Consider the following 27,899-nt stretch of genomic DNA (forward strand, 5'->3'; position numbering starts at 1 on the left):
TGAGAGTGTGAGATGTTTGAACGAAGTCTTATTAAATGGTGATTATGAGTTAATCCTTCTGCCTTTGCTTCTGAGTACATTATGATGTAGAATCATATGGGATAGGTTTGTGGGATACAGCGACCCCTGCAGGCCCATAGGTGTGCTGCTATAATCATGTATATACATGATAGAAAGACAGAGAAATAGAAAGTGAGAGACGTTGTAGATAAAAACAAAACAACAAAAAAAACAAAACATCCCAAAACAAACAAAACCACTAATTAGCGCTCTATACAAATGAAAAACATTAGGTAATAATATTACATCTTTATTAATATTAAAATAGTTCACAACAGACTAAAAACAACACTTTTTTTTTTTTAGGTTTATTCAATGTATTTATGACATTTATGACTTTATTATTTTTTGATAATGAACTGTATTAAATTACGTCAGTCTAATTAAACAGTGAGCTGAAAAATTAAGCGTGATAGTGGAAATTATATTAAAAGAAATTCATATCTTCTGGTGCTTTATAAATAATTGAAATAAAAAAAAACTGGCAAATAGGACATTACTCAGAGATACTGTATGTGCTGTGGTAATGTTCAGTCCAAACGCGAAGCGACTATTTTCTTCGCGTTTTGTCTGAACACGTACAGTGCAACGCGTATTGAACGTTTGTCTCTTGTCGGCTTCTGTACCCAGCTCCACCAGGAAGTTGTTACACTTCCATTCATTCTGTTGTGCTCAGGAGCTTCTGTGCTGTTAACGCATGTTGTATTACAACACTTCATTTCAAAATGCGTCGAAGAACCGAAGCTCAGTCCTCAAACAATGAACCTGCCAGTGCTGATAGAAAGGTATTGCAACGTTAACAAAAACTAGCTAGCTGCTAATAGCTGCTGTACATGTGACAGCAGATATCTGTTAAATTAGCTAATATTAGCGGACTGGCTTTAAAGGCTCGTTTGTTTAAGTTAAATGCTGTTATTAAAGTGTGTTAGACGTTTCCTGCTTGCATACTGACGTAACTAAAGTTATACGACGCATGAGTGTCTGCAGAGGGAAGTGGAGCTAAATCCTCTTGAAAAAAACAGCAATTTTAATAACTCTTTGCTTGTACAACTATCTTCTAAACTTATTCAGACTTTTTATTGGACAAATCATTAGCAACAGCTCTTTAATTCGGCATACACTCAGGACAATTAAATAACAATATTTGCCAGTAAGTGAGTAACTTTATACAAAGCACCTTTCGAGGGCAGAGACTTCACAAAGTGCGTCACAGAGGCAATAATGTATTGACATACATGTAGACATAAAACATAATAAATACAGCATGGCAGAGAAAAGACAATTACACAAAGGCTAGTTTAAACAAATGGGTCTTGAGCTGCTTTTTTAAGGTGTCCACAGTGTCTGCATTTCCTTAAGACAAGTGGGAAAGATTTCCAAAGTTTAGGAGCCACAACCTCAAGACCATGGTCTACTTTAGTTATAAGCAGTAAACCCTGCTCAGATGACCTTAACAACCTCCTGGTGGGAAAGAGCTGCAGTAGCTCTCTGATGTAGGCAGGTACCTGACCATGCAGAGCTCTATAAGTGATCACATGAACAATCTGCCACTAACATACACTGTGGTTAACCCTGGTTAAACCCTCAATTTAGGTGTTTTGATAACAATTAATATAATAATACTGGAATTATCACTGAAATAGCCAAAGTGGGTCAAAGGTGTGCATGAATGTGTATGTTGATAAAATATACATGTTTTTTTTAGGATGCTGAATACAGGTCAAATTGTGAGGTAACATAGCATTTGTTTTCTTTACATAAACTAGGATACGGATCAAAGACCGCGCAGCCAAGCTGGATCTCAAGGCAGAGTGTCTTATGGCTCTGTGCTCATGAACATTGGAAAGTGTTTGCTGTTAATCATCATCATCCCTCCATTCCTCAACTACGCCTCGCTGCAGAGAGAAGGACAGATGCTCCTGCCTAAAGGTTCTGTTATTGTAGGCTAACAAAGTCATTGCTCCTTTCAGTTTGATTTTATATAAACCTGCAGTTATTTATATGTTTGTTATTTGTGTTGGTTAGCCTCCAGCGGGAGACTGTCAGTAGTATTGTCTATTCATTTTTTAAAGCCAAATGAGATGTCTAATCTTTCTCTCTATGCCTTCCCTTCTCATATTCAGATGGCCAGATTGTTGATGTTGGTTTGGGTCAAAAGATGCATCTTTTGTGTAAAGGACACGGACAACCAGTCGGTAATAAATCCTATGAAGTTATTTCATGATCTGCCATGAATGGTTTCCTTCCAAGTTATGAAAATCTTTTCGGACACATGGCTCCATGTCTGTGTGGCTTGTTTGTGTGTTTTAACTGAGCCCACCCTGACCTTGTTTTTCTTTAGTCATACTGGATTCACCAACAGGAATGTCTTCAGATGTTTGGTTGCATGTCCAAGAAAGTGTGGCCACACTAACAAAGGTGAGTGGGCTCACACTCACACTTGAATTACTCTTCAGATTCACTGAGGGTGAGTCAGCAGACTTGACCAAGGACAGCCACTCCACTGTGTTGAACTTTCTCTAGAATCAGTTACTACTAATGTGGCCATGTTGTTTGTTGTCAGGGGCATGTAGGGACAGTCCTTGCAGTGACTCTGCCACATCCTCTCTGCTCAACAAGGACTCAGTAGAGAAAGTCGGGGCTGACAGCCTGCCCCATGTTGTTTGTCTGAAATGACCCAAATGAGGTCACTGGCTTGTTGTGAAGGGGCCTAGATACATCTGAACAACTAAATCGCACAGGCAGTGACACAACAAACTCACAGTGCTCTGTTTACACCTGTATCTGTAGCTAACTTTTCAGTGTTACTCAGCCATCATGCATTTTTAAAATGCAGACACAGGATAGGGTTGGGGCTGAGCCCTTACTGAGAGCACCCTGCATGTCTGTAGAACATGTTGTTATTTGTAAATCCCTATAAACCTGTGATGTCCCTGTTTGTCACCCTGCTCAGGTCTGCACCTATGACAGAATGGGACTTGGCTTCAGCAAGCGGCTGATGCCGAATGAAACCACAGGGACTGAGAGAGTTTGGGGAATGTCAACAACTGGACGGTTAGTATTCTACTCGTTTGATTGCATGTGACATATAAAATGCCACTCATGATGTGGTATAAAAAGTCTACATTGTAAACACAATCTCACATTTTCAAATCAGTTGTTTTACTGCCATGAAGTGGTTTCTGAATGAGGGAGTGGGCTGTTTTACTCCTGCAGTGCCATATTCCATTTATCTGTTGTTGCTGAGCTGTAAAATTCATTTATAGAAATTTCAAATGAGATTTAGGCCAAATGCATAGCACTATAGTGTAATGTGTGGTGCAGGTGAATCTGGATCTAATGACTGTTGATTGTTGGAAGCCAGAATCTACTTTGCTGCTGTATCAGGACACTGTGGCATGTGGAGGAAAAAATATTTGGGACTGTGCCAAAAGATTGTGTAGTACATTTCCTTTCCATCCTCAACAGAGGGCTGCTGATGAATGTCTTATATTGGGCTGTGAGCTGTGAATAACAATTGTTATTTGATTACTTATTCATCTGAAAATAATTTAAAATTTAATCAGCAATAGTCAGTTCAAAGCTCAAAGATATTTACTTTTCAGATGTAGAACAGAGAAAATCAGCAAATCTGAGAAGCTGAGTGAATGTTTGGGATGTTGGTCGGTCAGTCCACCACTTTGGTCACTGAAATATCTCAACCACTGTTTGTTGGATTACAATAAAATTTTGTACACACATTCGCAGCCCCTAGAGGATGAAGCTAACCGTTTAGTGATCCCCTGACTTTTCGTGTAGTGCCGCCAGCAGGTCAATGTGTTTTCTTATACTATATTATATATAGTATAAGACTATATACATCCATATATATCAATCAGGTAGCAACTTCTACCTGATGTATTTACAAAATGTTTTGTTCCCAGAGGATAAATTTCCAACCCCATTATCAAGTAAAATTTTCAATTTGTTTAATATTTTGTTTTTCAACTAAATATCTGCAAAACTTATGACACTTCCATTAGCTTTCAATGAACTTTGTGTTTTGGGCTTAATAACAAATGTTAGATTGCGAACATGCTAGACTAAGATGCTTGTTAGCATTAAACTCAGTGCAATGCTGTGTCTGATTACAGCCTCTTGTTGCTTGATAAATGACTAGGGCTGCAAATAATGATTACTGTCAATATGAAATAATCTATTGGTCAATTTTGTTATTAAAAATAGAACAAGGATAAATGCCCATCACAATTTCTCAGAGCCCAGTGTTCTCAAATTGGTTGTTGTCAGACTGACAATCCAAAACCCAAAGATATTAATTTCATAATTAAATACAACATGGAGCAAAAGCAGCAATTCTTCTCATTTGAAAAGCTGTAACCAGAGAATCTTTGGAGCGGTTGCTTGGAAATTGACTCATATGATTAATTGATTATCAAAATTGTTACTGATCAACTAGTTGACTAATTGTTTCAGCTCCATAAAGTTAAAAAACAAACCTGCTACACTACATGCAGTGCAGTAACACACATCAAATTCAGTTTTGTTTTATTTACCACTGCACAGTAATTATTCAATGGGAATCAATATTTCCGTGATAAATTGGCTGCCTGGGACTCATTAATGTTCCAGCCAGCATAGACTGAAGTGTGGATGGACACCTTGTGTCTTCCTGTGCTGAACACACCACAGCCCTGCCCTGCCTCACACTGCTGTGGGATCGGGCTTTAATCTTCCTTCCTTTGACATCGTAGCACGTTTGTCGAGCATTAAATCTGACTAACGGATGAGCAGGCGTGGTTCGCCGATGGTCAGCAGTCTAGTTTACCTTGGCATCTGGCCCAGAAAACAGGCGGCTGCTCATTTTGAGATGCAAGCGATCAATTTCCCAGAATTCAATATCTTGAGGAGTTTGATGAGTACCTAATCTTAACCCTTGAGGTGAAACTCTTCATTTTAGTGTGACACCGCAGGTTTGATTTATTAGCACAACACACCCAGGACAGCAGATGGCTCTCTGAGAGGAGCTGCTTCATCTCATGTAATGGTGATACTGCCTCTGATGATAGAATTTTGCTGCTTTTCCCTGCTGGTTGCAATGTAAATGGAGCCGAACTGTCCCCTCCTGTATGATGTCATTTGGGTTTCAGCAATGCTGTTTATTTTGTTGCCACGTCTGGAAAGAGAATAAATGAAAAACTTATAAATACTCCTGACCTTAACTTTCATTCAGTTGCCACCATCCTTAATTTTAGGATGGAATTTGTAACACTTGTTTTTTCTCCCACTCAGGTTATTTTTGCTTTTTCATAATGACTCTCCAGTGGGTTCTTAATAAACATGCTAACGAGCAGGTTAGAGATTAATGAGATTAATGGTGGCCTGTCGTATTCATCTTTCATAGTGGGAGTCTTAGTCCCAGCTAGCTGAATAAATAAACCTCCTGGCCCAGTTTGCAGCATGTCCTGGTTTCATTCAGAGACAGATGAGTGTTGTTGTCTTTCAGGATGGTGGATGATCTGCACCGACTCCTGCAGGCTGCTGGGATCGCCAAGCCCTTCATCCTCGTGGGCTCTGAGCTCGGTGCACTTAACGGCAGGTTTTACAGCCACATTCATGACGTGTAAGTATTATATGATGGAAATACTTCAAGAATAGCTCCACCATTTTTTACACATGAAGGCCAGTTTACATAACTTGTTAAAATATGAGTGGTGCTACTCATAGAATATTATGTGTGGCTCAGGAGGAGCTTTTTTTAAGTCTGAGAGTAACCTGGATTCGGTTCAGGCTTCGCTTGAAGACTAAAAAATTATAACAGAAAGCTTGAATTACAAACTAGAGCCTAGGAGTTTGAAAGATGTGATTTACCAGGTAAAGACGGGTAGGATGAAATAAAGTTATAATATTGGCTGCATTCAGGGAAATATAGGATCCATGGCTCTTGGGGCTCAGCCCATACAGGTACTTAGAACCAAGATATCCAGTCCTTACCTTCTTCAATATGGAATTTTTGAATTTTGAATTTTCTTTTTTCTTCTGTATCCTATGAGTTTCCCTACCTTTATAGAAGTGCAGCACTAAGTTTGAAATACTGAAATACCACTTTAATAGAGTCTACGTGACCGAGTATACAGTCTTATCCAACTTGATTTTCGTATTTATTTGTTTATTTAACAGGGTACAGTACATGTTAAACAGCTCTGCAGTAAATGCACCAAAATTGCCAAAAATACTATTTTATATCTGCTCTATATCTGTTGTCCCTTAAAGATGAAATTTAAAACAGTGTTTCATATAGTTCATAAGAATGCATAGCAACAATAAAAAGAGGAGAGAATATTAGTGTCTGTAAAAATATCAGTATGCTACTTTGTCAAGTACTAATTAAGACATGCAAAACAGATGCACATGCAACATTGAAATAGGGGAATGCTGGTTAAATGGGGAATATTAATGTTAACAGAAATATGCACTCAACAAGACAACATTGTGCTTTAAGGCACTAATTGAAACATGCAAATCAGAAGCAGCACTGGTACAAAGACACATGTTTAAAAGCTAAACATAAAGAAATACATAAATCACTTTTCCCACTTCTCGAATATTCATTCCATTCTTGTCCAGGTTTAACAGAGAACACATACTGACTAAAAGTCTCATTAATGAATGAGGTTGGTGTTATTCTGTAGTTTTCTTATTGTCAACAAATCCCACTACAGTGTGTGTTCATGGTAATGAATGAACACGTCACCCAGTGCAACTGTGGCTCACTGATTTGTTTTTAACAGATTTTGAACAAGAATGGAGCTCTGTGGCTCTTTTCATTTGTTTTTTAAAATAGGTCATCTTAAATTGCTCTATAGCATATGGTATGAGGTGCCCCCCAAACTCACACTTAACAAAATGTATTCCAGTGTCTTCATCCCCAATAACTCAGACATCTCGGAGACAACATAGTGATTAACGTGACAAGTAGCCCGTACCGGGGATGAAAGATTTAGTATTTAATCAGGCACGATGTTGCTTCCATTAAGAGAGAAAATTAACTAGTGGTGAGTGGATGACACCTTTCCAAATGGAAATATTGCCCCTGGATCTGTGTGGTCATCTATCTGTGGGGACAGAGGAATCCACAGAAAGACAGACGAGCTGGCGACATCCATCGCACACTCATTACTATACAGCCTGAGCTGGGAGGGTGAAGTGGACAAGGGTAGTCAATGAGTCTTACTTCATCTGAGTGTGTGTGTGTGTGTGTGTGTGTGTGTCCTATCTGTGTCCTCAGGCAAGTGTCAGACCTGGTGCTGATTGATCCCATACCAGAGGACCTTTTTGAGGAGGACCAGTGGAAAAAGTACTGGTGAGTTTATAGCTGCTTTCAGGGGCGTAGGAAGGACAGAAGTGGAGGAAAAGAAGGAGGAAAAGGGATAAAGGAGAGAAGATGAAGTGATGTTGAAGAAGCAGAAACTGGGCAGGGATGTGAAGAAGCGGAATGGAAAAGAAGATTGAGAAAAGAGGAGCATGGAAAAGGAGCAAAGAGGACGATAAGGAGCTCCGAGGGGCAGAGGAGCAGATAAAAAGCGAGAGGCAGGGAAGAGGAGCACAGAAAAGGGAAATGTATCAAGAAAAGGGGATTAGGATGAGGAGAGTGGAGGCAGAGACGCAAGCATGCTTCATGAGTCGAGCTCCAAACTCTTCCCATATTGGCTTTTCCGGTGAGAACAGTTGATTATCTTAGCTGGGTGGGGCTCATTAGCATGATTAATTGGAGGCCAAAGAAACTCATTAGCTGATCACACTCTTTTCAGCATGAAACAGATGAGGGGAGATCGAGAGTTGTGGCGGTGGTCGGGACTGAGTGACAGCAAGTGTAATAACACTGCTTTAATCCTCCAGGCGAGATATATGTCAAGTGGTAGTCATTGTCACAGCATATATCTCATTATGCATTAATTATCATGTGGGGGGAGGGCTTTTTATTAATGATAAGCCAGAGTGCAGAGGAGGAATGTTGGTAGAAGTGTCAATTATGCAACACTAACACTATCTCGGATTGTTTACAAGTAAGGCATGTCATGTGTAATCATTAAAAGGTATTTCACTGCTGAGGGGACAATAATTAATCAGTTACATAATTTAGTAAAGCATGCTAAGCTTTTAGATGTAGCTGACAACCTGGCAGCGATAGCCTCATGATAAACAAATCTCTGGGGTGCATCTGTAGTGTGTTTTTTGTCACGTATAAAGCAGATCAAAAGGCTTTTTATTCTCAAATCCCATTAGATATTTTTGTTGTCACATTGCAGTATCTGTCGTTTGAAATGTATCCTCATCTGTAAGTAATTACACAAACAATTTGGGATAAAATTAGTAAAAATAAAATTGCGCATATCCTTTTTTACAAAACACTACCTAAGTTACAGTATGTGAAAGGTAACATCAGAAGAAATTACACTTTCCCAACAAATGCCAGCACGTCATTCTGATTGTACATTTTTCCATTTGTCTATTAAACAAAATTATTTCTTAATCTTCAAATCGTGCAGCACATGTTCAATTCCTCACTATAACTGTTAATAAATAAATGCATCCATTTAACAAAAATTCAGTTATTCTAATTACGTCCTGAACTGTTGTTTCTTGAACATGTCCCCTCCTTATATTGGCATTTTCTCCTTTTAAACTGGCGATTGACAATTGATTGAGTTTTGCTTTAACTTATTGGACAATTGATTGATTGCTTGATTGAAATCTTTATTTCAAAGTAATGGCTATAGAATAATGACAGCATTGGTGGTTAGATTGGCTCCCTTTAAACTTCGCTCCCATTTTGCAATTTTTTTTGTGAATGGGCATCTCACAGCAAAATGAAGGCTGACTAGCAATCCTAGCATTTCAACCTGCTTTCATATCTCCGTTATGGACTAAATGAATGAATAAACTCTTGTTTCATCCTATACTGGTGGTAGTTGTGACTGAGGAAAACAGAAAGTGATCTGGTTGTCTTTGCGACAGTGAGGCCAACAGTGATACCACTAGGAAATGCTAGGAGGGGCTGAAGTTGTCTGTTTCTACTTTATGTAACTTTTGGATACTTTCAGGCAGTATTTTCAGTTTATGCTGCTTTAAAATCTTCTTAGTCTCTGAAATTTAAAATCTTAATTTTGATAAAGCGGGTGAGTAGGTGCAGGATTTTTGTTTACAGTTCAAACAGCTTTTTTCAGAAGTACAAAATTGGATTTGTATTATACATTTCTCCATACTTGATAACAGTAAATAATGTATCAAAGCATAAATAAATAATATAAAAAGTGGGGCGGCAAGTAAGCAATATTTTCATTACCTTTCATTCAGCCTATTATTTTCGCAATTAATCAAATAAAAAAATGTGAAAAATGCTTGTCACAATTTCCTAGAGCCCAAAGCGATGTCTTTAAATGGCCTGTTGTGCCTAACCAACACTCCAAAACCCAAAGACTCTTCATTTACTACCATAAATGACAAAGAAAAGCAGAAAATCATCACATTGAAGAAGCTGGAGCAGCAAGTGTTAGACACTTTTGCTTAAATAATTAGTGATTAATCCTTTCTCAAAATAGTTGGCATTTGCATTTATGTGTAATACAAGCAATACTGTTCACACAAGCAACCTTTGATGATTTGTTTTTATATTTATTTGAAGATAAAAGTAGCTACTTAACCAGGAGTGTGCAACCCATCTCCTGCCATAGCTTTTAAGTAGTAAGCTGCTCAATATCAACTTTTTTAAGATCAAGAAGTATCCCCACTGTATATTCATTATCTTCTATTGCAGTTGATATTTCCTTCTTAAGTCTACCAATGTCAGCAAAGTAGTTCTAAGAGTTTAAAAACCATATTTTGTGATGTCATCTAGAAACACCAATGGGAAGTTGATATGTGCTTATCACGGGCGTATGGTAAAATCAAGTAATCTCATTTTAGGCATGAATCATGACTTAGTGCATCCGTAGTTCCGTCCACCGATATTAGCTTGCAGCTTATATAAGCATGAGTCGAGCCAGATAAGAAATGGATCCCTGAAAATGGCCTAATTTGTACGTGACTCAAAGTGGAGCAGCACCATTTATCAGGGGTATGTGTCCAATTATCCACTGATTAATAGGCATTCATTTCACTGAGTACATGACAGTGCAGCCACAATCCAATTATTCTGTGGAGAAGCAACAGAGAAATGAAATGAACCAAGGACTCAAATTTACTTCATAAAACATAATTTTATCATCGGTGCCTGATTTCCAGGGGAGAGTAAAAATAGACACAGGAATGGGATATACAGTGTGAAGATACAAGATACAGCACAGCACCATAGTGTCTCTGGCATTCTTCAACTTGCTTCTTCCTTATTTTCCTATTTTTTCCCAGCCAGATTGCATGTACAGTAGGTGTGTATTTTTCTCTCCTACATACTTGTTTATTAGCTGTCGGAGGTCTTACAGTATTTGGTACACAAGATAAGCAATGCAGAAGGGAGCAGGGCTGCACCTGAGCAGGATTGTAGGGAGACCGTATCAGCTTTGCACTGGGACCAGAGGATTTACACATCAAAGACGTGCTCATTAACAGAGGCTCACTCCCAAAATTAGTTCTGTTACATCTTACAAAATGAATTGCCACCATCTCCTGAGAATGGTATTTGCTCGTGCGTGTGTATGAGCGTGTTTGTGTGTGCGCACTTGTTGTAAGGGGTCAACTTTCTTATTTGGGATTTTCCTCTGCAGACGTTGCGGCATGTGTCTCATTTCCTTTTGGGCATAGATAATGCTTCCTGATGAAAAATCAAGCAGTGGGTCTAGCATCTAGCAGAGATTAGGAGAAGCCCAGCGTACGTCTGGACAAATTACATTCTGGACGAGAGCCATCGGTTTGAGCCACTCAGTGCTGTCAGTCTTTGTTTCACCAGCTCAAGCAATGGAAGCTTTGTATCTCTCTGCTGAAATACAGGTAGGGATGTTCCCTACATCTCAGTATTACTGATTGCTGTGTATGTACAGAATCCCTTCAGTTTGGTTGCTTTGTCTCATTGCTGGGTTAAAATCACAGACTGTATAGATAGTGTATGGCACTTCTGGGTCTGAAAAGTGAAGCCAATATAAAAATGCCTAAAATCTGCATTCTTTCTAATGGCCAGCAGGGGGCAACTCCACTGGTTACCAAAAGAAGTCTGATTGTATGTAAGCTTATGAGGAAATTACCCCATTGCGCACTTTATTGATTCTCTCAGTAAACTGTTTCCTAACAAGTTTATGGTCTCGATCGCTGAAGCGGGGTGCTTTGAGGTGTGGCTACCTGATTGAAAAGTGTCAAGTGATTGACAAATCGCTACCACGGCATGTCCTCGGGTTCTCAGTCAGATCCAATCAGTATCGTCCCCACCTCCACCCTTTCATCCAAATATGGTCATTTCTAACTCAAAAAAACTAAGATGGAGATGGCCATAATGCCAAACCGTGAATGTATTAGTTAGATCTAGATATGGCGGTGCTTTGCAGCCTTGCTTCCAATTTTTTCCCAGTGGTCACTTACAGCATTGCAGCGAAAATCTCCCCCCATCAAGTATTTTCCCCATAGACGGCCATTATAAAAAAGACTTCAGTAAGACTGTTGGCAGGACACCTAAAGCTGCAAACAAGGTCAATTCTGACTCCTCCTGTTATGAATTTTTGATCCACAAAGGTTTTATTTGTAAAAATGTCCCTGAGCCGAGAAAAGTGATTTAAAAATCTGGAATTAAAGCTGGAAACTACAACCTCTTTTGGCATATGAGTCATGCAAGCAATTCACTTATTCAATCAAAGCAATTTGATTGAATAGGTGCCATCTCCGGTCCGGAATCAAGTTCTATTGTAAATCTATGTGCCAAACTCACAAACCAATGGGTAATCCCATGATGGGTTTTTCACTTGGATAAGATATGGATAAAAAGATATTCCATGACCGAAAGACCTATATGTGATTGAAGGACATCTTATTCTAAAGCTATTGCCAGTAACGTACTGTTGTAAGAGCACACCTTCAGCCACAAGAGCATGAGTGAGGTTGGTCCTTGGTGTGGGGAGTTCCAGTTCATTCCCAAGGTGTTGCACGGGGCTGAGGTCAGAGTTCTGGCGGGTTTGAGCACAGTAGGATTGTTTTGTAGAAACAAGAAAAGATCTTTCTCAAATTGTTGGCACAAATTTAAAACCACTCTTTTGTCCAGGATATTATTGCATGCTGTGACTTTTAAGACTTCCCTTAATGGGAACTTAGGTCATGTTTTCACTTTACTGACTTTGTCCACTTTAATCACACCGAGCCACGTCGAGCTGGATCACATAGGTTTCTACTGTGTCCCTACAGTAGGGTAGTCATGCTGATCCACACTGTTAAGGTCCAGCTTGGTACTAGGGCCGACTGTGGCCAACCTGTGACAGCCTTCCCACCCTCAAAGCAGGTCAGTTTTAAATATTACAGGGCGGAATAAAGAATAGCAGAAAAAAGTTAACATCAGGCTTTGGTTGCTGTGAACAAGCACACCTGCAACACGTCAACAAGGTAAACAACGTATATGCCTTGCGTGCTGCGCTGTGGTAAACCATTTGCATCATGCCAGCTTGGCTTGAATAGATGCTGCTGCTCACAGATCAGTTAGATGTGAGCTTCTCTAACAGCATTATAGCTGCAACGATTTGTTGATCGTCAGAAAATTAGTCTGCAAGTATTTTGATAAAAATCGTTTTGAGTCTGTGTTTCTTTTCCAAGAAAAATATTCTCTAGTTCCGTCTCCTCCATGTGACTTTTTTTTAGACTTCTATAATTGTAAACTGACTGTTGGACAAAACAAGACATTTAAAGATATCACCTTGGGCTTGAGGTAAAATGTGAGGGGTATTTTTCACCATTTTCTCACATTTTATAGATCAAGTGATTAATAAATCTAGTAATATGATCAACAGTTTAATTAAGCCCTGCATTATGGACCAAGCTCAATCCATGAGCAGCACATCTTGACACACTTCTGACTGCATGCTGTTCTTTGTACAGTAATAATTAGGCTCTCTTTAGATGATGAGTGATGATCACTGATCAGGGATTCCAGCTGGAATTTTTCAACTGCCATCAAAGGTTTTGACAAACATCACTAAGGGAATTACACTGATAATTCTTTCATTTTATGTTTAAAAGAAGTTTACGTTAGAAGAAGCATTTACACACTTGTGTATGTCTGAGTGTGTTTGTGTCTCCTGTCTTTTTGCAGTCAGTGTGTGTGTGTGTGTGTGGAGTGCAAAACTAATTTACCCCATGGGGAATATATTTGCTCAGAGAGCAGAAACAGTGGGGAATGCTCTTGTCTAATGGGATGGTCCTTACAATTTAATGAATGCTGATTGATTGGCAAACTCTGCGTTTTAATGTACCATTACTGTGTTTAGCGCAGCTCAGTCCTCACAGGAGCACCACTTGAAAGTCAGCTCATCCCTTCACTCTGCATCGTAGTTCTTTTAAGTGTTAGTCATCAGTATTTTTTTTTTAACTTGGGGATTATCTTAATAAGTTGATGCTGAGTTACAAAGTCTTTAGTTAGGTTCTGTTTTCAGGTACGTAGCTAAAGATTGAGCTAGAGATTGTTTGTGTATGTGTGGTGTATAAATCCACAGTATATTGGCTGCGTCTCCTCTTTATATCTGTGTGCATACATGACGCATGTAAAGCGTCTGTTGGGGGCGTGTGTGAGGTGATGAGTGTCTCAGTGTTGGCCTAACAGCTGTGGCTGAAGGCCTGGATGGGAGCCTGATTGAGTTATGCGTCCCAAAATGAAAACAACACTTTCTGTCCCATTCATCATCCTACCTGTCATTAATATGCTCAGCAAAGCCTGCACGGAAACACACACATCCTTAATCACATACACATTTACAGTTACATACACACACAGCTTGCCGCAGTGTGTAGCAGATAGACATGTACTGCGGCTCACCTGGAGCCTGCTCTGTATGACGGGCAGCGTATGACTGTCACTTTGACTGACGACCGTTCAGTCTCACAACCGCTGCATTTGGTTTGATTTATAAGCCAGACAGGATTTAATATGAGGGACAAGAAGAGTGTTTCTATCATTCCTCACTGCACTTTGTTAGCAGACAGATTTACAGGCATAACAGAATCTTCTCTCCTTTTCTCTATACTGCATTTTCCATTGTTGAGAGATTTAAACATTTTAATACTTGGATGCTGCCTTAGTTAATTAATCACCGTAAGTGGCATTGCGTAATCTCTTAGTGTTTTGTTGCACTGGCTTTCTGTCTCCTCTGCCTTCATTGGTAAACAGTAGCAGCCAGTGATGACATATCCAGCCTCCCCCTCAGAGCCCATTCGCTTTCACCGTTCAATAACCCACTGGAGCACAGCCCTGCTCTAAACCCCTCCAGGGATCCTCAGCTGAGATTGGCAGCAATCACCCGGCCATGGGCCGATGGATGGAGGGAGGGAGAGAGGGAGATAAAGGAGTGAAAGAAGAGAGAGAAGTTTGGACAGTGAGAAATAAAATGAAGCAGTAGGAGAAGTTGCAGTCTGAGCATGATGCAATGACTATTGATTGACTCTAACTGATAAAAATGGGGAAAATAAACTTGTACTGTAAATCTTTCATATACATCAACCCTGTCAAATTTTGCACACAAAAAGAAACATGAAAATCATTTTTGGTACAAAATGTCAAACAATTTTCAAAAGAGAATGTGTTTGAAATGTAGAAAATGTACATGTATGATCAGGTTTTTCTAGATCTGACACTGCAGGCTCCAGCAGTGTGTGATTCCTTACACCTCACAGTATGTTTCTGTAATGGCTCCCGTAGTGTCGGCCTCCTCCCTCAGTCCTCTCCTGACTCAGCAGCACGCCCACCCCTTCCCCAGATCCTCCCCCCTCATCCAGAGACTCCCAGACGAGGCAGGAATGCCAATTAATTGTAATTAGAACCACTGTAAGCGTAACTATTGCTGTTACGTTCCACTAATGAAGCAGGGCTGCTGCGGCCCCTGTGTATTTACCCCTGTGTAATCTATAGTATTGATGGTGGGAGGAAGGCTGAGAGCAGGCTGGAATTAGTCTGAGGTCGGCTGTGATGCAAGAGTGACACCTTGTGTTCATACAGGGTATTACACTTTATATTTCAGTTTTATATTTGGGTAGTCGCCTCCATTTGACAGCATGAAGTGTAATAAAGGCAGACCTCTGAATCGCCACCCAGTTAGATTTGTTCATCTATTCAAATAGTGAATGAATGAAATGAAACAAAATGTCAGTTATGTCTGATTATCAGGCCAGTAATAAAGCAGATAAGCTTCTAAAATTGATTGTACAATAATTATGGTAGTAAGAATACATCCTTGAGTTTACACAAAAGCAGAAACGGCATAGTTTATATCAGATACCAATCAGATAATTGAACAAAATGTAACCAGAATGCATTTACTGTATACAGGAACAGCAGTGGTTAGTTTCCAAAAACAATTTTTCCTGCACTCCGCTGGCATAAAATATGACACATTTAAAGATCCCCATGGGCAAAGTGGGGTGATAAAAACCACAAAGCTACAAACGTAGGGTATAAAAATCAAACATAAAAACAGACTTAAATATTTAAGATATACACACAAGTGCAGCTGAAAGTCTGAACCTATCCATTGTCCTCTTGTTTTTTTTCTAAATTGTTAGAGGCTTTTTTTTGTGCTTGAAATAGGCTAAATGTGATACTGTACAGTAATGTCTATGTCCTAAAGCACTCACTATAAAACTGCCGTGTGTGAACAGTACGGTGCGTCATACTGCACACTACAGCAGCATGGTACTTCATACAGTAACTCTGGTATAGGCTTAAGTGTAGTGCTAATTGGTTGGCTGTGTCTGTTTCATAAAGGTCAGATGAAAATGTGAAAGGTTTTATCTGACTTTTTACTGTGTCACAATAAAGTCTGCACACAAAAAATGTGGCAAGGATGATGAAACTTTAAATCTACTGAGATCTGAGATCTGCTTTGAAAAGTTAACTCTTTGGCAGACTGAAAACTAGAAGTGTTGAACATTTGTGATAGACCAACTTTTTACCTTTTATAAAGTTTGTCGGTGTAAGAAATACTGTATATCTGTTAATTTGCAAAGCAATCAGCGGTGTAAAAAATGACGATACCGGTTCCGGTGTCTCCATACAGTGTGGCCTTTTCAAGAACTTACAACCTAGACTAGGGATGTTAATGATTAATCAATTAATCGGCATGAAGAATTTAATCGAATAAAAATGTTTTGACCGACAAACAGAGATGGACACAAACATATCAATAAGTATCTTATAATAACAGATTACAAATACTTGCTTTTCAAATATATCCCCAAAAAATACAAAATACTAGTATGAGAAAATGTATTTAATTAAAATAATACAAAAAAGACATTCTATGCAAATAATATAATCACATTTTAGCCATTTAGTTGCCTTAATATGGGCTGGACTTTGTTGGACTAGTTGTTAAATAGGGACAGACAGTAGCTCTGCAGTTAAAATGAAGTCATTATTTTGTGTGATTTAGATTCTCATTTAAGTCACTTTATGTTTTTACTGTATCTGTTCTTTTAACTCCTGATGACACCAACTATGATTTTGCATCAAGCATGGATCAAGTCAGTGGTTAAAACGAATGGTTATCTAATGGAAGAATGAACGTCTGACATATTTCACATATTATTAATGATTAATCAATAATCGATTGTTAAGGCAGCCAACTATCAATTAAAGAAATTATTTAAAATTTGTATCCCTATCCTTGACCTTACTCGTTCTTACAGGTTCAGGTTGTGGGAAGTTCCAGGTTACAGGCTGTTAAGTCTGTAGTGTTAAGCTGCTGTCACTCAATGCGATCTCGTAGTCAGCATTTCTTTCATCCATCTTCCTGAAGAAATCACGAATGTTCCTGTGGTTTTATTTTTCATATGGGTTATTCCATACCAACTCAGCGAGGCCCTCTAACTTCATATCATGGATTTTCTTGAAGTAAACCATGTAAAACTTTTATTAAATTCATGGGACCTTGCGTTTGCTTTAAAGTGATGAATTTTTGGAAGTTTGTCCCTCTGAGCTAAATTTAATTCTTTGTATTTGTATTCTAAACCTCACCAGTCGTTACATTTTTCACTGGATTGGGTTGAAATGTATTCTGAACATCCAAGAGACCCTAAGGATACTTGGCACCATCTATTCATTTTAATAGTTGTTTAAGTGTTTAGTAAATCAATTACAATGAATCATTTTTCACCCAAATTAAGAATCTTACATTTTTATTTTATTCTATAGCTACATATTTTTACACTGTTGAATTCAAGCTTTTTCCATCTGTGTGATACAGACAGTCTGTTTTTCACTGGGTTCAGCTGTCTAAAGACATCTGCAGTGATTAGTCCTGCTGTTATTACAAACATGTCTGAGCTAATTGTGACCTCTTGTCTCCCTCATTGATTCGAGCTGTGATGTTTAGCCTGCAAACGTCCAGGGCATATTAATTAATTAATTCCATATTAAACAAACAAAGATGTAAGATTATTATTCCTACACAGCCTTTTGTTGAGTAAGGCTTTATTCTGAGGCTGGACGTTTAGTTATTAGTATAGTTACAAATTTCAATGGGATTTTGAATAAAGCCTTTTATTATTAACTTTTTTTTACTCTTACAGTGTTTATATATAATAACTTCTGTGTGGAAAACCCCCGCACCACAGATTAGCTTGCACAGAATTGAACCTTTTGTCATGATGTTATTTCAAAGTCATCTAAAATGCATGTTTGATGCTTTCATATTTCATTAATAACAACACTTTCACTAACCCAACGTTGGAGACCCAATTTAGCTGTTAATGAAAATTATGTCTCGAGTTTACCCCAAACCAGCAGTTAGTCTGAGATTTTGCTGTGTATCTATCAAAGGTGTTGTAGTACATGAAATACACACAGCAGAAGGGTCAGATAGGTTGGACCACTGTGTTTGACTATATATCTGTACACGTTACAGTCATGGCTGAAAATGACTAGGGAAATAAACATATTTGCAGATTTCACAAACCGTAGCTCCACACTGCAGATCAACCGTCGTTTTTCTACCCAGGGGTGACTGGTGTTGTCAGTGTGACGTCACTGTGACCGGGTCTATAGTGACTGCGTCACATTAATGTTTTTATGGTGTAGTTTAGTTTAGTTGCCATTACAAGACAGAGGAAGTCTAAAACTAATTTCTATGTCATCCTTGATATAAAAATAGAAATATGCAGGTGACTAGACTACATCATACTTGCACCAAACCAACACAATAACTACATTACATCAGAGTATAGTATGGCACTCCATGCGCAAGCATAGTCATAATTGATCTTAGGTTTTGTTAGTGTTTTACTGCTTTAAGATCATATTTTTCTGTGTGAATCTGCTTGTGACCTGTGCACTACAAATGTAGATTTGGGCCCTCTCGTTAGGCCCTATGTACAATTTAGGGTTTAATGTTCCACCTGTGTTGAACTACAGTTGGACATTGTGCTAAGATGAATCTCGACTCTAACGAGCCATTGAAGATTAGAACTCCTCAAAATTTTGTCAAATTGTCTTGTCTGTGTGAGAGTCAGAGGCCTCATCATGTACCTGTCCACGTCCATATGCCCTCCTTTCTGTAATAGTCTCTCAAAGTCTTTGCAGTAACTCGTTTTTTAAAAAATGTTCCTTCGGTGTAATAGTTAGTTGAGCCTCATGTAATAGTCCGTGTTTAAATGTTCTCTGCTCATTGTAATAGTTGGCAGAAGCTCGTGTAATAGTTCGTGTTTTGTGTGTGAGCAGGCTCTCAGGTAACAGAGGCCCTGCATATGAAATGAGATGGTAATGAGGAGGAGGAGGAGGGGAGCCTTATCACTACAGGGCCAAATTCCGACAGTGAATTGCGCAGTTGTAACAAAAGTAACAGAGCGTCCATTCAGCCTGCACTAATCCAGATGGGAAAGTCAAACAGCAGAAAGTCCACGGCACAAACTCATTTCATCACTTTATTAATTTAGATATTGCCTCTTCGCTCCTGTGGGGAGGGAAAAAAAAAGAGCCCCTCTGAAATGACCAACATCGGTGAGGCGTTTTGCTCTACATGGTTCCCCCACTTCGTCTCCTCCCGTTATCTGTTTAATTCATCCCGCCAATCTTGGCTGTCTTTACCCACTAAATTTCCCTTTGACACGCATGCCTTGCTTCGCATAATCCTCACTCCGGGGCAGAATTAAAAATGGAAAAAAGAGGAGGGAATAGGACAGGTGGCTGGAGAATCCTTGAAATAATGTTCAATGCCAGACCCAGGAAGGATTTGACCAGATTCGAACTAGGGGGATGATAGGGAGAGAGGGTTTTTTCCCCCCTTTATTTTTGGAATCAAGGGGTAAGAAAAGGGTGACAGGTGGAAAATGTGCAGAGACTGAGAAGTCCCCTAAGAGCCAGGTCGAAGAGTCAGTTCTAAATTGTGGTGCCAGAATGACTTCAGGGGAAAACGGTGGCAAGGAAGATGAAAATGTCAAAATGTCACTCTCCTGAGGTCTGATTTGAAAAGTTTTTTCTGTCTACTGAAGACTGAAAATTAGAGCAGTCCATTTGTTCCTTAACTCCTCCTTCCTGTATCTGTTATTGACCTGTAGGGACCGTCTCTTTTACCATGAATGTGGCAGATATGTTAGACAGCCATTTGTAGCAGCTGAACAACCATTCTCTGCTGTTTGTGTCAGATTTATTTGACCAATCAGTGCTGACATGCTTTGCCGGAGCAGAGCCCGATAGTTCAAGCTACAGTTCTTTGGATAGCAGCAAGTCATATCAGCATCAGGTGAAATGGGTTATTTTACACATGAAACATAAATGTTTATGATGTAGGTTTGATATGATCAGTACAATGGCAGTGAAGCAGCACTGAAGCCTCCAGTTGCACAGTAAAATGCAGTATACTGTAACATGCACTGCTGGCTTCTGCCATGACGTGAGATATTGTCACAGCTTAAGTATTATTATGTTTTAGTGTTGAAATGATTAGTCAATTCACTGAATAGTCAATTAAAAGAAAAACAATATTGTTAACAGCTCAATTGTTTAGGACGTGTCTACAGCCACGCTAGCATCCCTGTCAGGATGCAAGAATCTAACATTTGCATGGAAAAATGCTCACAATGACAATGCTAACATGCTGAGGTTTAGCAAGGATATATAAATAAATAGGATATTCAATTTCTGCTAATAGATACCACGAAATCATACATGTTGGGCCTTTAAAAAACCTCCAGGGTTTAACTTACAGCTAGAGGATCTTGTTTGTCATATCCCTTTCTCCCCACATTTCTTGTCTTTATCTCTACTGACACTATCAAATAAAAGGCAAAAATGCATATTATATTGTTTATTGTATATTAATGATTAGTAATCCTACGTATTTGAAGAGCATTTTTATCTCAGATTTTAAAAAAGCATACAATTTGATTTATATTGTGCTTTTTTGTTTATTGTGCTTTTTTGTTTTGGCCGTCCTGTGTTAAAGGAAAAATTTGAGTCACTGGGATTCACCCTCTGGACACCATGAAAGTCTGCACGAAGTTGAGATGTTTCAGATTGGACCATAAGGCTGAAACAATCGACAGACCGAATAGCAGACTGACATTGCTATCAATAGTCATGGTTTTAAACAGGCTAAACATTTGTGTTGCGTGAGGATTTGCCTATTTTCTCTGTTTTATTGTAAATGGAGTTTTGGGTTTTTTTTGACAGATAATTGGTCAAAACGAGCAATATGAAGACATCATCTGGACCTCTGGAAAATTATTATGGTTATTTTTCACTCTTCATTTTATAGAGTGGACAGTTAATCAATGAATTGGCAAAATTATCAATATTTTAACCAAAAGTGAAAATAGCATTCGTCACATCTTTATTAAGCTTCCCCTAATGACATAGTTATTAATCAGATATTGAATTTAACTGTAGGCTGGAGCATAGCAGAGAGACAGTGATAGGACACAGGGGCACAGGGCTGTGTGTCTGGCCAAGATCAGGAGTAAGACTAAGAAAAGGACGAGTGTTTCCTGGTGCTGCTGTTGGCTGCGTGTAGGAGCAGGCTGCGCGGTGCGGCGATGGCGGCAGCAGGCGCACGGCACTATTGATTGGGCTCCACAGGCTGAGACCAGCCAATTCAGAGCACCAGTGAGCCGAGACCGATTGGGCCTCCTGAGTTACAAAATCCCACAGCTCTTCTTCTCTCATCTGCCAAAAAAAGTGTATTTCTCATTCCCCAGGCAAATGTTTTTGAAGAGAAACTTTGAGATTTTGGGTTGAAAAAGAAACTGAGGACGGCAAATATTATGTATGACTTTACTTGTGTCACTGTTACTGTGATCATAAAATCACCCTTGTTGTAATGCAGCCATTTAGGACTTTATCATGTTGTTGAGCAGCACAAATGAAGACTAACCGTTAACAGCTTTAAAGATTCAAGTGACAATTGGAAAACGATCGATAGAGACCTGATGGTCACACTTTAATGCCTATGAAAGGGTTTCTGAATACAAATATTTGAGTATCTGGTTGGATCAGAAACTCACATTTAAATTTCATATTAACACACAAAAAATTGGTTATTTATACAGAAACAGAACCCCATGTTCTGTGGGAAACGGATCATTGAAGCTGTCTTTTTATCTGTCCTGGATTATGGTGATGTTATCTATAGACATGCCTCTGTCTCCACTCCTACTCCACTAGACTTGGTTTATCACTCCGCCCTCAGATTCATTACTGGTGACTGTTTGTTCCACTCATCATTGTATTCTATATGAAAAAGTTGGGTGGACACCTTTAACAGTAAGATGTGACAACCATTGGTTTCTGTTTCTGTTTAAAGCCTTGAAGGGCAACATGCCACCATATATCAGCTCTTTATTAAACTGGTCACAGAGTCACTATTCAACACGCTCTATATCGTATAATGCTGCAAGTTCCCCGGGTAAACACTACATTTGGGAAAACTGCTCCATTAAACTTGGAACATCTTACAACGTACATTTAAACTTGATACAGTCATACCTATAGGTCAGTTTAAGACTTGCATTTGAATGTAAGTGTTGTTAACTACATGCTGTCCTGTATGATTGTCTGCCATTTATCTTTTATGCACCTCTGTTTTATTTGTGTTTTGTCATGTTTGTTTGCAGTTTCGTATCATTTTCAGCACTTTTTTTCCATTTTATTTGTATTCTGTCATACTGCTTCTTATCTGTTATCATTTTTATGTACTCATTCTGTTCATTCACTCTGTGATTATGTTCGTTATCACATTTTTGCACCTATTCTGTTTTTTTTTTATTTGTGCTCTCGACATCATTGAAAATGAGGTCTTGCCCTCAATGATTTTTCGAGATTTAAATAAAGGTTGAAAGAATGAATGCTCCACTAATCTTTTTCACTAATCAACCATTGATCAAATGTAAAGGATTTGCTGCTTTTCTTTGTAATTTATGTTTCTAAGTGCTGTATAGTAGGCAACTGGCCTTGTTTCAGTTTTTCTTGAAGAGTCCAGTTGCCTACGATACAACACTTTGAATTACCATGACCTGGATGACTGAGAACCTTCATCAACATGTTTGTAATTTATGACATTAAATGAAGAGTCTTTGGGTCTTGGACTCTTGGCTTGACAAAAGAAGCAATTTGAAGATGTCACTTTGGGCTCTGGGAAATTTAGAAAAGCAATTTATAAAATTTCTTGACATTTCATAGGTTAAAACGATTAATTGATCAATCTTGAAAATAATCTGCAGAATAATCCATATTGAAAATAATCATTAGTGGCAGCCCTAATAAACTGACAACATTAATGTGCCACAAACAAACATATTGTAGCTAGCGACTTTAGTGAGCTGAAGAGCTAAATATTCACAAAAAAGAGCTAACTAGCTAGATAAGAGTTGGACTTTAATTCATCAGGAGGTCTTAACCTGGAGAATTCCTTCATTAAGCTATAATATGACAATGTTGTGTTTTTGACTTCCTCTGCTGCCATCAAGTTGCTAAAAAATCAATTAATTTAGCTTTAAAAACAAAAAGCAATGTTCAGTTTAGTTAGACTTAAGAATTGAGTTTGTCTCCACTTTAAGTTTTATGGGTGTGTGTCTGTGTGTGCTTGTTCAGGTATGGTAAGCTGCTGCCCTCACTCCAAGCCAAGCAGTTTTCAGCAGCGACAGGGCTGAGCCGCATGCTGATCATCCTTGGGGCGATTGAACCGACTATTAAAGGCGAAAATGTCTCAGAGGAGGTCGTCCAGCGCCAGGTTAGACTAATGAGCAAACACACTCACACCCACATTAAAATGATGAGTAACCCAAAGCTTGTGACATTGAAAAATAAACGGCAGCAATCTTTCTGTTAATGTTGTGTCATGCTTAAGTTGACACAGCAGGTCAGGGCCAATCTAGGGATGAATATAAGAAGTCATCAGGGTAAGAAGGTGCTGTGATATCATAGGTGTTGAGGTTTACTCATTCTGAATACAAGACTTTGGCTCTATTCCTCTGCTCAGACAATTTTCGCTTTTGTTAACCTAATTAGAAATATGGAGGAAAAAATGATTTTAATTGTCCTCCTCCCATCTTTGCTGTACTGCCACAGGATGGTGCTAGTGTGAGAATAATCATGTCTCCTCCTCAGCAGAGATACGAGTGGACGATGATTGCAGGAGCGTTTGTCTTCATATCGTCAGAGACTGTGAATTTGGCATGATATGACACCAGACGTCATTTTAAAATAAATGAAAATTGAACCCTTTTCCTGGAGCTGACATGATGCTGCAATTGCACTGTATCTGCTGATGCCTGCTATATTGTAAACTCAGCCTTTTGACAGGTTGCACAGTTTGTGAGGAAAAAGCTGTTAATATAAGCTACAAGCTTTTTTTTTTTTTGCTGTGTATTGCAGATGAAGTTTTTCTACAGGGGAGGCTTTTTATTTTGCGCTTGTCCATACTCAGATTTGCTGTGGATCTGTATAAAGCACACACATACAGCAGTGACACTGCCTGTCATAAAGTCCTGTAGTCATTTTATACTTGCTATGGAAAACATCTTAGGCTGAAGAGTAGTAGTAATGGATTCCGGTGATGAACAACAACCAATATCTTTGGTAACATGGGATACTGCTCCGTATAGACTGACACCTTATTACAGCAAGGAAACAAACACTCATGTTGGGTACGTTTGGGACCTAGAGATACACAGATTATTGCAGGAAAGCTAATTTAGTAGCATTTTATTGCATTTAAACCGCACAGTTCTTCTTCAAATTCTTTTACTTATTCTTCTGAGAAACAACTTACACTTTAGTGGCCCTCCGTGAACACTTACTGACATTAAGTGTTCACAGACATTTTTAACATCCCTTCAGCATTAATTTTATTCCACAGCTGTCTGTGTGGTGCGATGACTCCTGCTTCGGGATGAATGCGAACAGTTCGTTAAGGCTCCTTGTTCTCTGCTGCCTGCCACCCACGATGTGATGGCAGTAGTGATGAGGGACCTATTTCAGCTTTTCAAGTATTACAGTTGTTGCCAAGGCGATAAGGACATCATTGTGCTTGAATTCTCCAAGGACAGAGAAAGGTTTTGTAGACAGGCTAGTGAAGGTTATAACACGCACACACTCTCACAAGCTTGCCGGACTCAATAGAGCATGCAGTCCATTTCTCAAGGGCATGTTCTGTAACCACTGCTTAATTGAACTGGAGCAGAATTGTTTGCTGCTATGTTAACGGCACCAAAGCTATCTGGTCTTATCACACGTGGGTGATTGAGACAGTTAAAGGAGAATTCAGCTCAATTTGAGAATTCACATCTATTCTGGTGGCATGGTGAACTTTCCCTTTCAGAGAACCAAGACCAAGAAATTTACAATGTCAACATATCAGTATTCTGTCTGCAGCTGCTTCATTGAATGAGCTGGACACTGACTTCTCTGCATTCAAATGGGCATACTATAGCAAGAGTTGTAGTCCTTTTTCCCATCTTTTCCAAATCATCTATGGAACTAAGGTTAGCTTTGTAAAGATCTTGCCTGCAGTACATACAGAAATATAGTACAACTGTACTGTATTACAAATGTTTAAAGATGCCATATGCTCAATTTCAAGTTCATACTTTTATTTTGGATGCCTACTAGAAAATGTTTACATACCTTAATGTTCATCAAACACATTATTTTTCTTATAATGTCCATTGCAGCACCCTCTGTCCGAGCACTTTACACACACATTTTACTGCCTGTCTCTTTAAGGCCTCCCTCCTAGAAAAAAAACAGCCCAGTCTGCTCTGATTGGTGAGCTCTCACAAGCCTGAGCAGGCACCACCCACCATGTTTCTGCATCAGTTCTGCTGGTGTTTTTACAATGGCGGTCACTGTATAGTTGTGACATCATCACAACCATACGGAAGTCCAGACAGCTCATTTAAAGGTGCAGTTTCTCAGTACAGGCTGTGTGTTTTGATACTTTCACAGTATTTATATATCACCTAGACCTACTTTACAGTAAAAAAAAGTCTCACTTTCTACAATAAGTGACCTTTAAATCTTATGTTTGTCCAATTTTGGATGACGCTGCAAGAATCTGAGGTGGTTGCAGACAAACAAATGCTAAACAGAGTTATTCTTTGTTTGCAGGGTGTTCATTAAATGGCCCCAAAACTGTCAATATCTGTTAATATGGGATGGGAGATGTGTGAGGTTAAGGATGAGATGCTGCAGCTGTGGAATAGGTTAATTAACATGCCTGCCAATAGACTTACTAAACAAATATTTTTGGGGGAATTGCTCAATAAATGAACCAAATCTGAAAATGTAGAATCGACCTCAGAGGTCTATTTGTGCTCAGTTAAAATTTGAAATCCTTCCATTTAGTCCCAGAAAAGAACAATTGAAGTATCACCTTTGTGATCCGGATGAGGCTGAGAATGAAATTCATTTTATACTCTACTGTAGGCCTATTCAACTACTTCTTGAGAGGGGCCAGACGTTTACGTTTTTACATGTCTGACCTGTAAAGCGCGGAATTTAAATGTGTTTAAACAACGCACTTTAACTTTTTTCGCTGTATTTTTTATTTGCTTTTACAATAAAGAAATATTATGTTAAAAAAAATGCGACGTTTTAATCTTAGAAGTAATTGTCAGATTGACTCTCCAAACCTTTTCAATGAAATCAGAGTATTTCTGTGGTTGGCAACAGACATAACTAATGATTGGGCCAATTAACCAATAAAGAAAATGATCAAAGGGCCAGAATTAGGTTGTTAAAAGGCCGCCTTTGGCCCACAGGCTGCTAGTTGAGTAGGTCTGTTCTACTGTCAGTGAAATTACTATGTTTGAGTTGAGCTTTGTCTTCAGATGTCTGCTGAATATCCCAGTCAGTTTGATATGACAGATGAATGTAGATAACAGTATATGTTTACATACACAACGTTTGACATAGCTCAGTTTTGGTTAAAAGATTACCATCACTGTACGTATGTTAAGTCTATATCTGATATCATGTATTCAGTACTATGTATTGGCTTGCTTTTTTAATTTTCTTTTTCCTCTGAAGGTAATGGGAGTAGTGCATTGCTAGCCTTCAGGTGTATTACACTTGAATAAAAAATAATCATTCATACATTTGAGATGTTGTGACCGATTATTTCCTCTGTCTCTTATAGAAGTACCTATTAAGTAACCCTGCCCACCAGAGCAGTTCGGTGGATGAGCATTACTTTTTGAATGAAAGTGCAGCTCAAGTAAGGTATGGAAAACTCTTTTCTGGATGGATCTGCTATTTGCATGTTATAATGTGAATGTCAAAATAAAAATTGATGTATTACTTTTGTTTTTAAAGGGATATCACAAGGTTTAAGCCCCTCTCCGGCAGGATGTCTGTGAGTATTATCACTGGGGATTCCTTTGACCAGCAAATACCAGAACACTTAAACCAGGTGAGAATATGTATTGTGTATTGCACATGTATTATTAACGCTAGGACAGTGACAGAACAATACTGTAGTCACGCTTGTGTGAAACCCCATAGTAAATCATCTTTTCCCTGCACCAGATGGTAGCTAAGCTTCAAAAGAAGTTTCTGGAGGAGTCCTACCCATCAGCCAATCACATTCACATAAAAGGAGCAGACCGGCGAATGATCTACAAGAAGCCATCTGCCATCAGCCAGCACCTGAGGAAGCTAGTCAACCAACGACAAGCCAAACAGCAGAGCGAGTGACCCACGGCCAACATGTAACAGAACCCCAGACATGGACGGAGTAATCACTGAATATGTTTTAAATATTCAATAAAATATTCCAGTTATCTTTTTACCTTTCCCCGCAGCAATCTGTAGAGATTGTCTACATGTCTGGTCAGGTTCATCAAGAAGTCAATTTTTTTACGTATTTTTTGCACAGCTCTGCTTCATTGGAAGCTTTTTAATTGAAAATACCTGGAGGGTATTCAGTGTGATGAAATATTTGCTGTCTTAGATTCAGAAAATCTTATCTGTCAAGTTGTTATTTCAGTCTCTTTACCTGATTGGCCACTGCCAAAAATTAATACATTAGTCCTTATCAATGTAAAGGCCACACACGTCATTGCTCAACCTGATACTTTTTATCTCGTTCAGTTCTGTCTTAATATTCTGCCATGTTATAGCCACAGGGAAAGGGACATTGGGTTCTTCCGTCTCTGATGCATCAGCTTCAGTCATA

General features: G+C 38.9%; 1 protein-coding gene across 1 annotated transcript; it reads left to right on the plus strand.

Annotated features, from left to right (window-relative positions):
• Positions 1–717: 717 nt before the first annotated feature.
• LOC141011560 (uncharacterized) lies at positions 718–27,517 on the plus strand. Its single transcript, XM_073484732.1, has 11 exons — positions 718–845; positions 1,827–1,989; positions 2,184–2,255; positions 2,402–2,478; positions 3,014–3,114; positions 5,564–5,680; positions 7,346–7,420; positions 23,315–23,453; positions 26,862–26,944; positions 27,038–27,134; positions 27,251–27,517. Exons 1-11 carry the CDS (start codon positions 786–788, stop codon positions 27,416–27,418), a joined length of 1,152 nt encoding a protein of 383 aa, XP_073340833.1. The 5' UTR covers positions 718–785; the 3' UTR covers positions 27,419–27,517.
• The last annotated feature ends 382 nt before the right edge of the window (positions 27,518–27,899 follow it).

The sequence above is a fragment of the Pagrus major genome, chromosome 17 (genome assembly GCF_040436345.1).
Source record: "Pagrus major chromosome 17, Pma_NU_1.0".
NCBI lineage: Eukaryota > Metazoa > Chordata > Actinopteri > Spariformes > Sparidae > Pagrus > Pagrus major.

What these genes read in the sequence shown, in the direction of transcription:
- LOC141011560 (XM_073484732.1), top strand. Translation starts at nt 786, where the DNA reads ATGCGTCGAAGAACCGAAGCTCAGTCCTCAAACAATGAACCTGCCAGT. An exon ending in GGAATGTCAACAACTGGACG is followed by an intron (nt 3,115 to 5,563) that starts GTTAGTATTCTA and finishes GTTGTCTTTCAG; the next exon opens with GATGGTGGATGATCTGCACC. An exon ending in TACAGCCACATTCATGACGT is followed by an intron (nt 5,681 to 7,345) that starts GTAAGTATTATA and finishes CTGTGTCCTCAG; the next exon opens with GCAAGTGTCAGACCTGGTGC.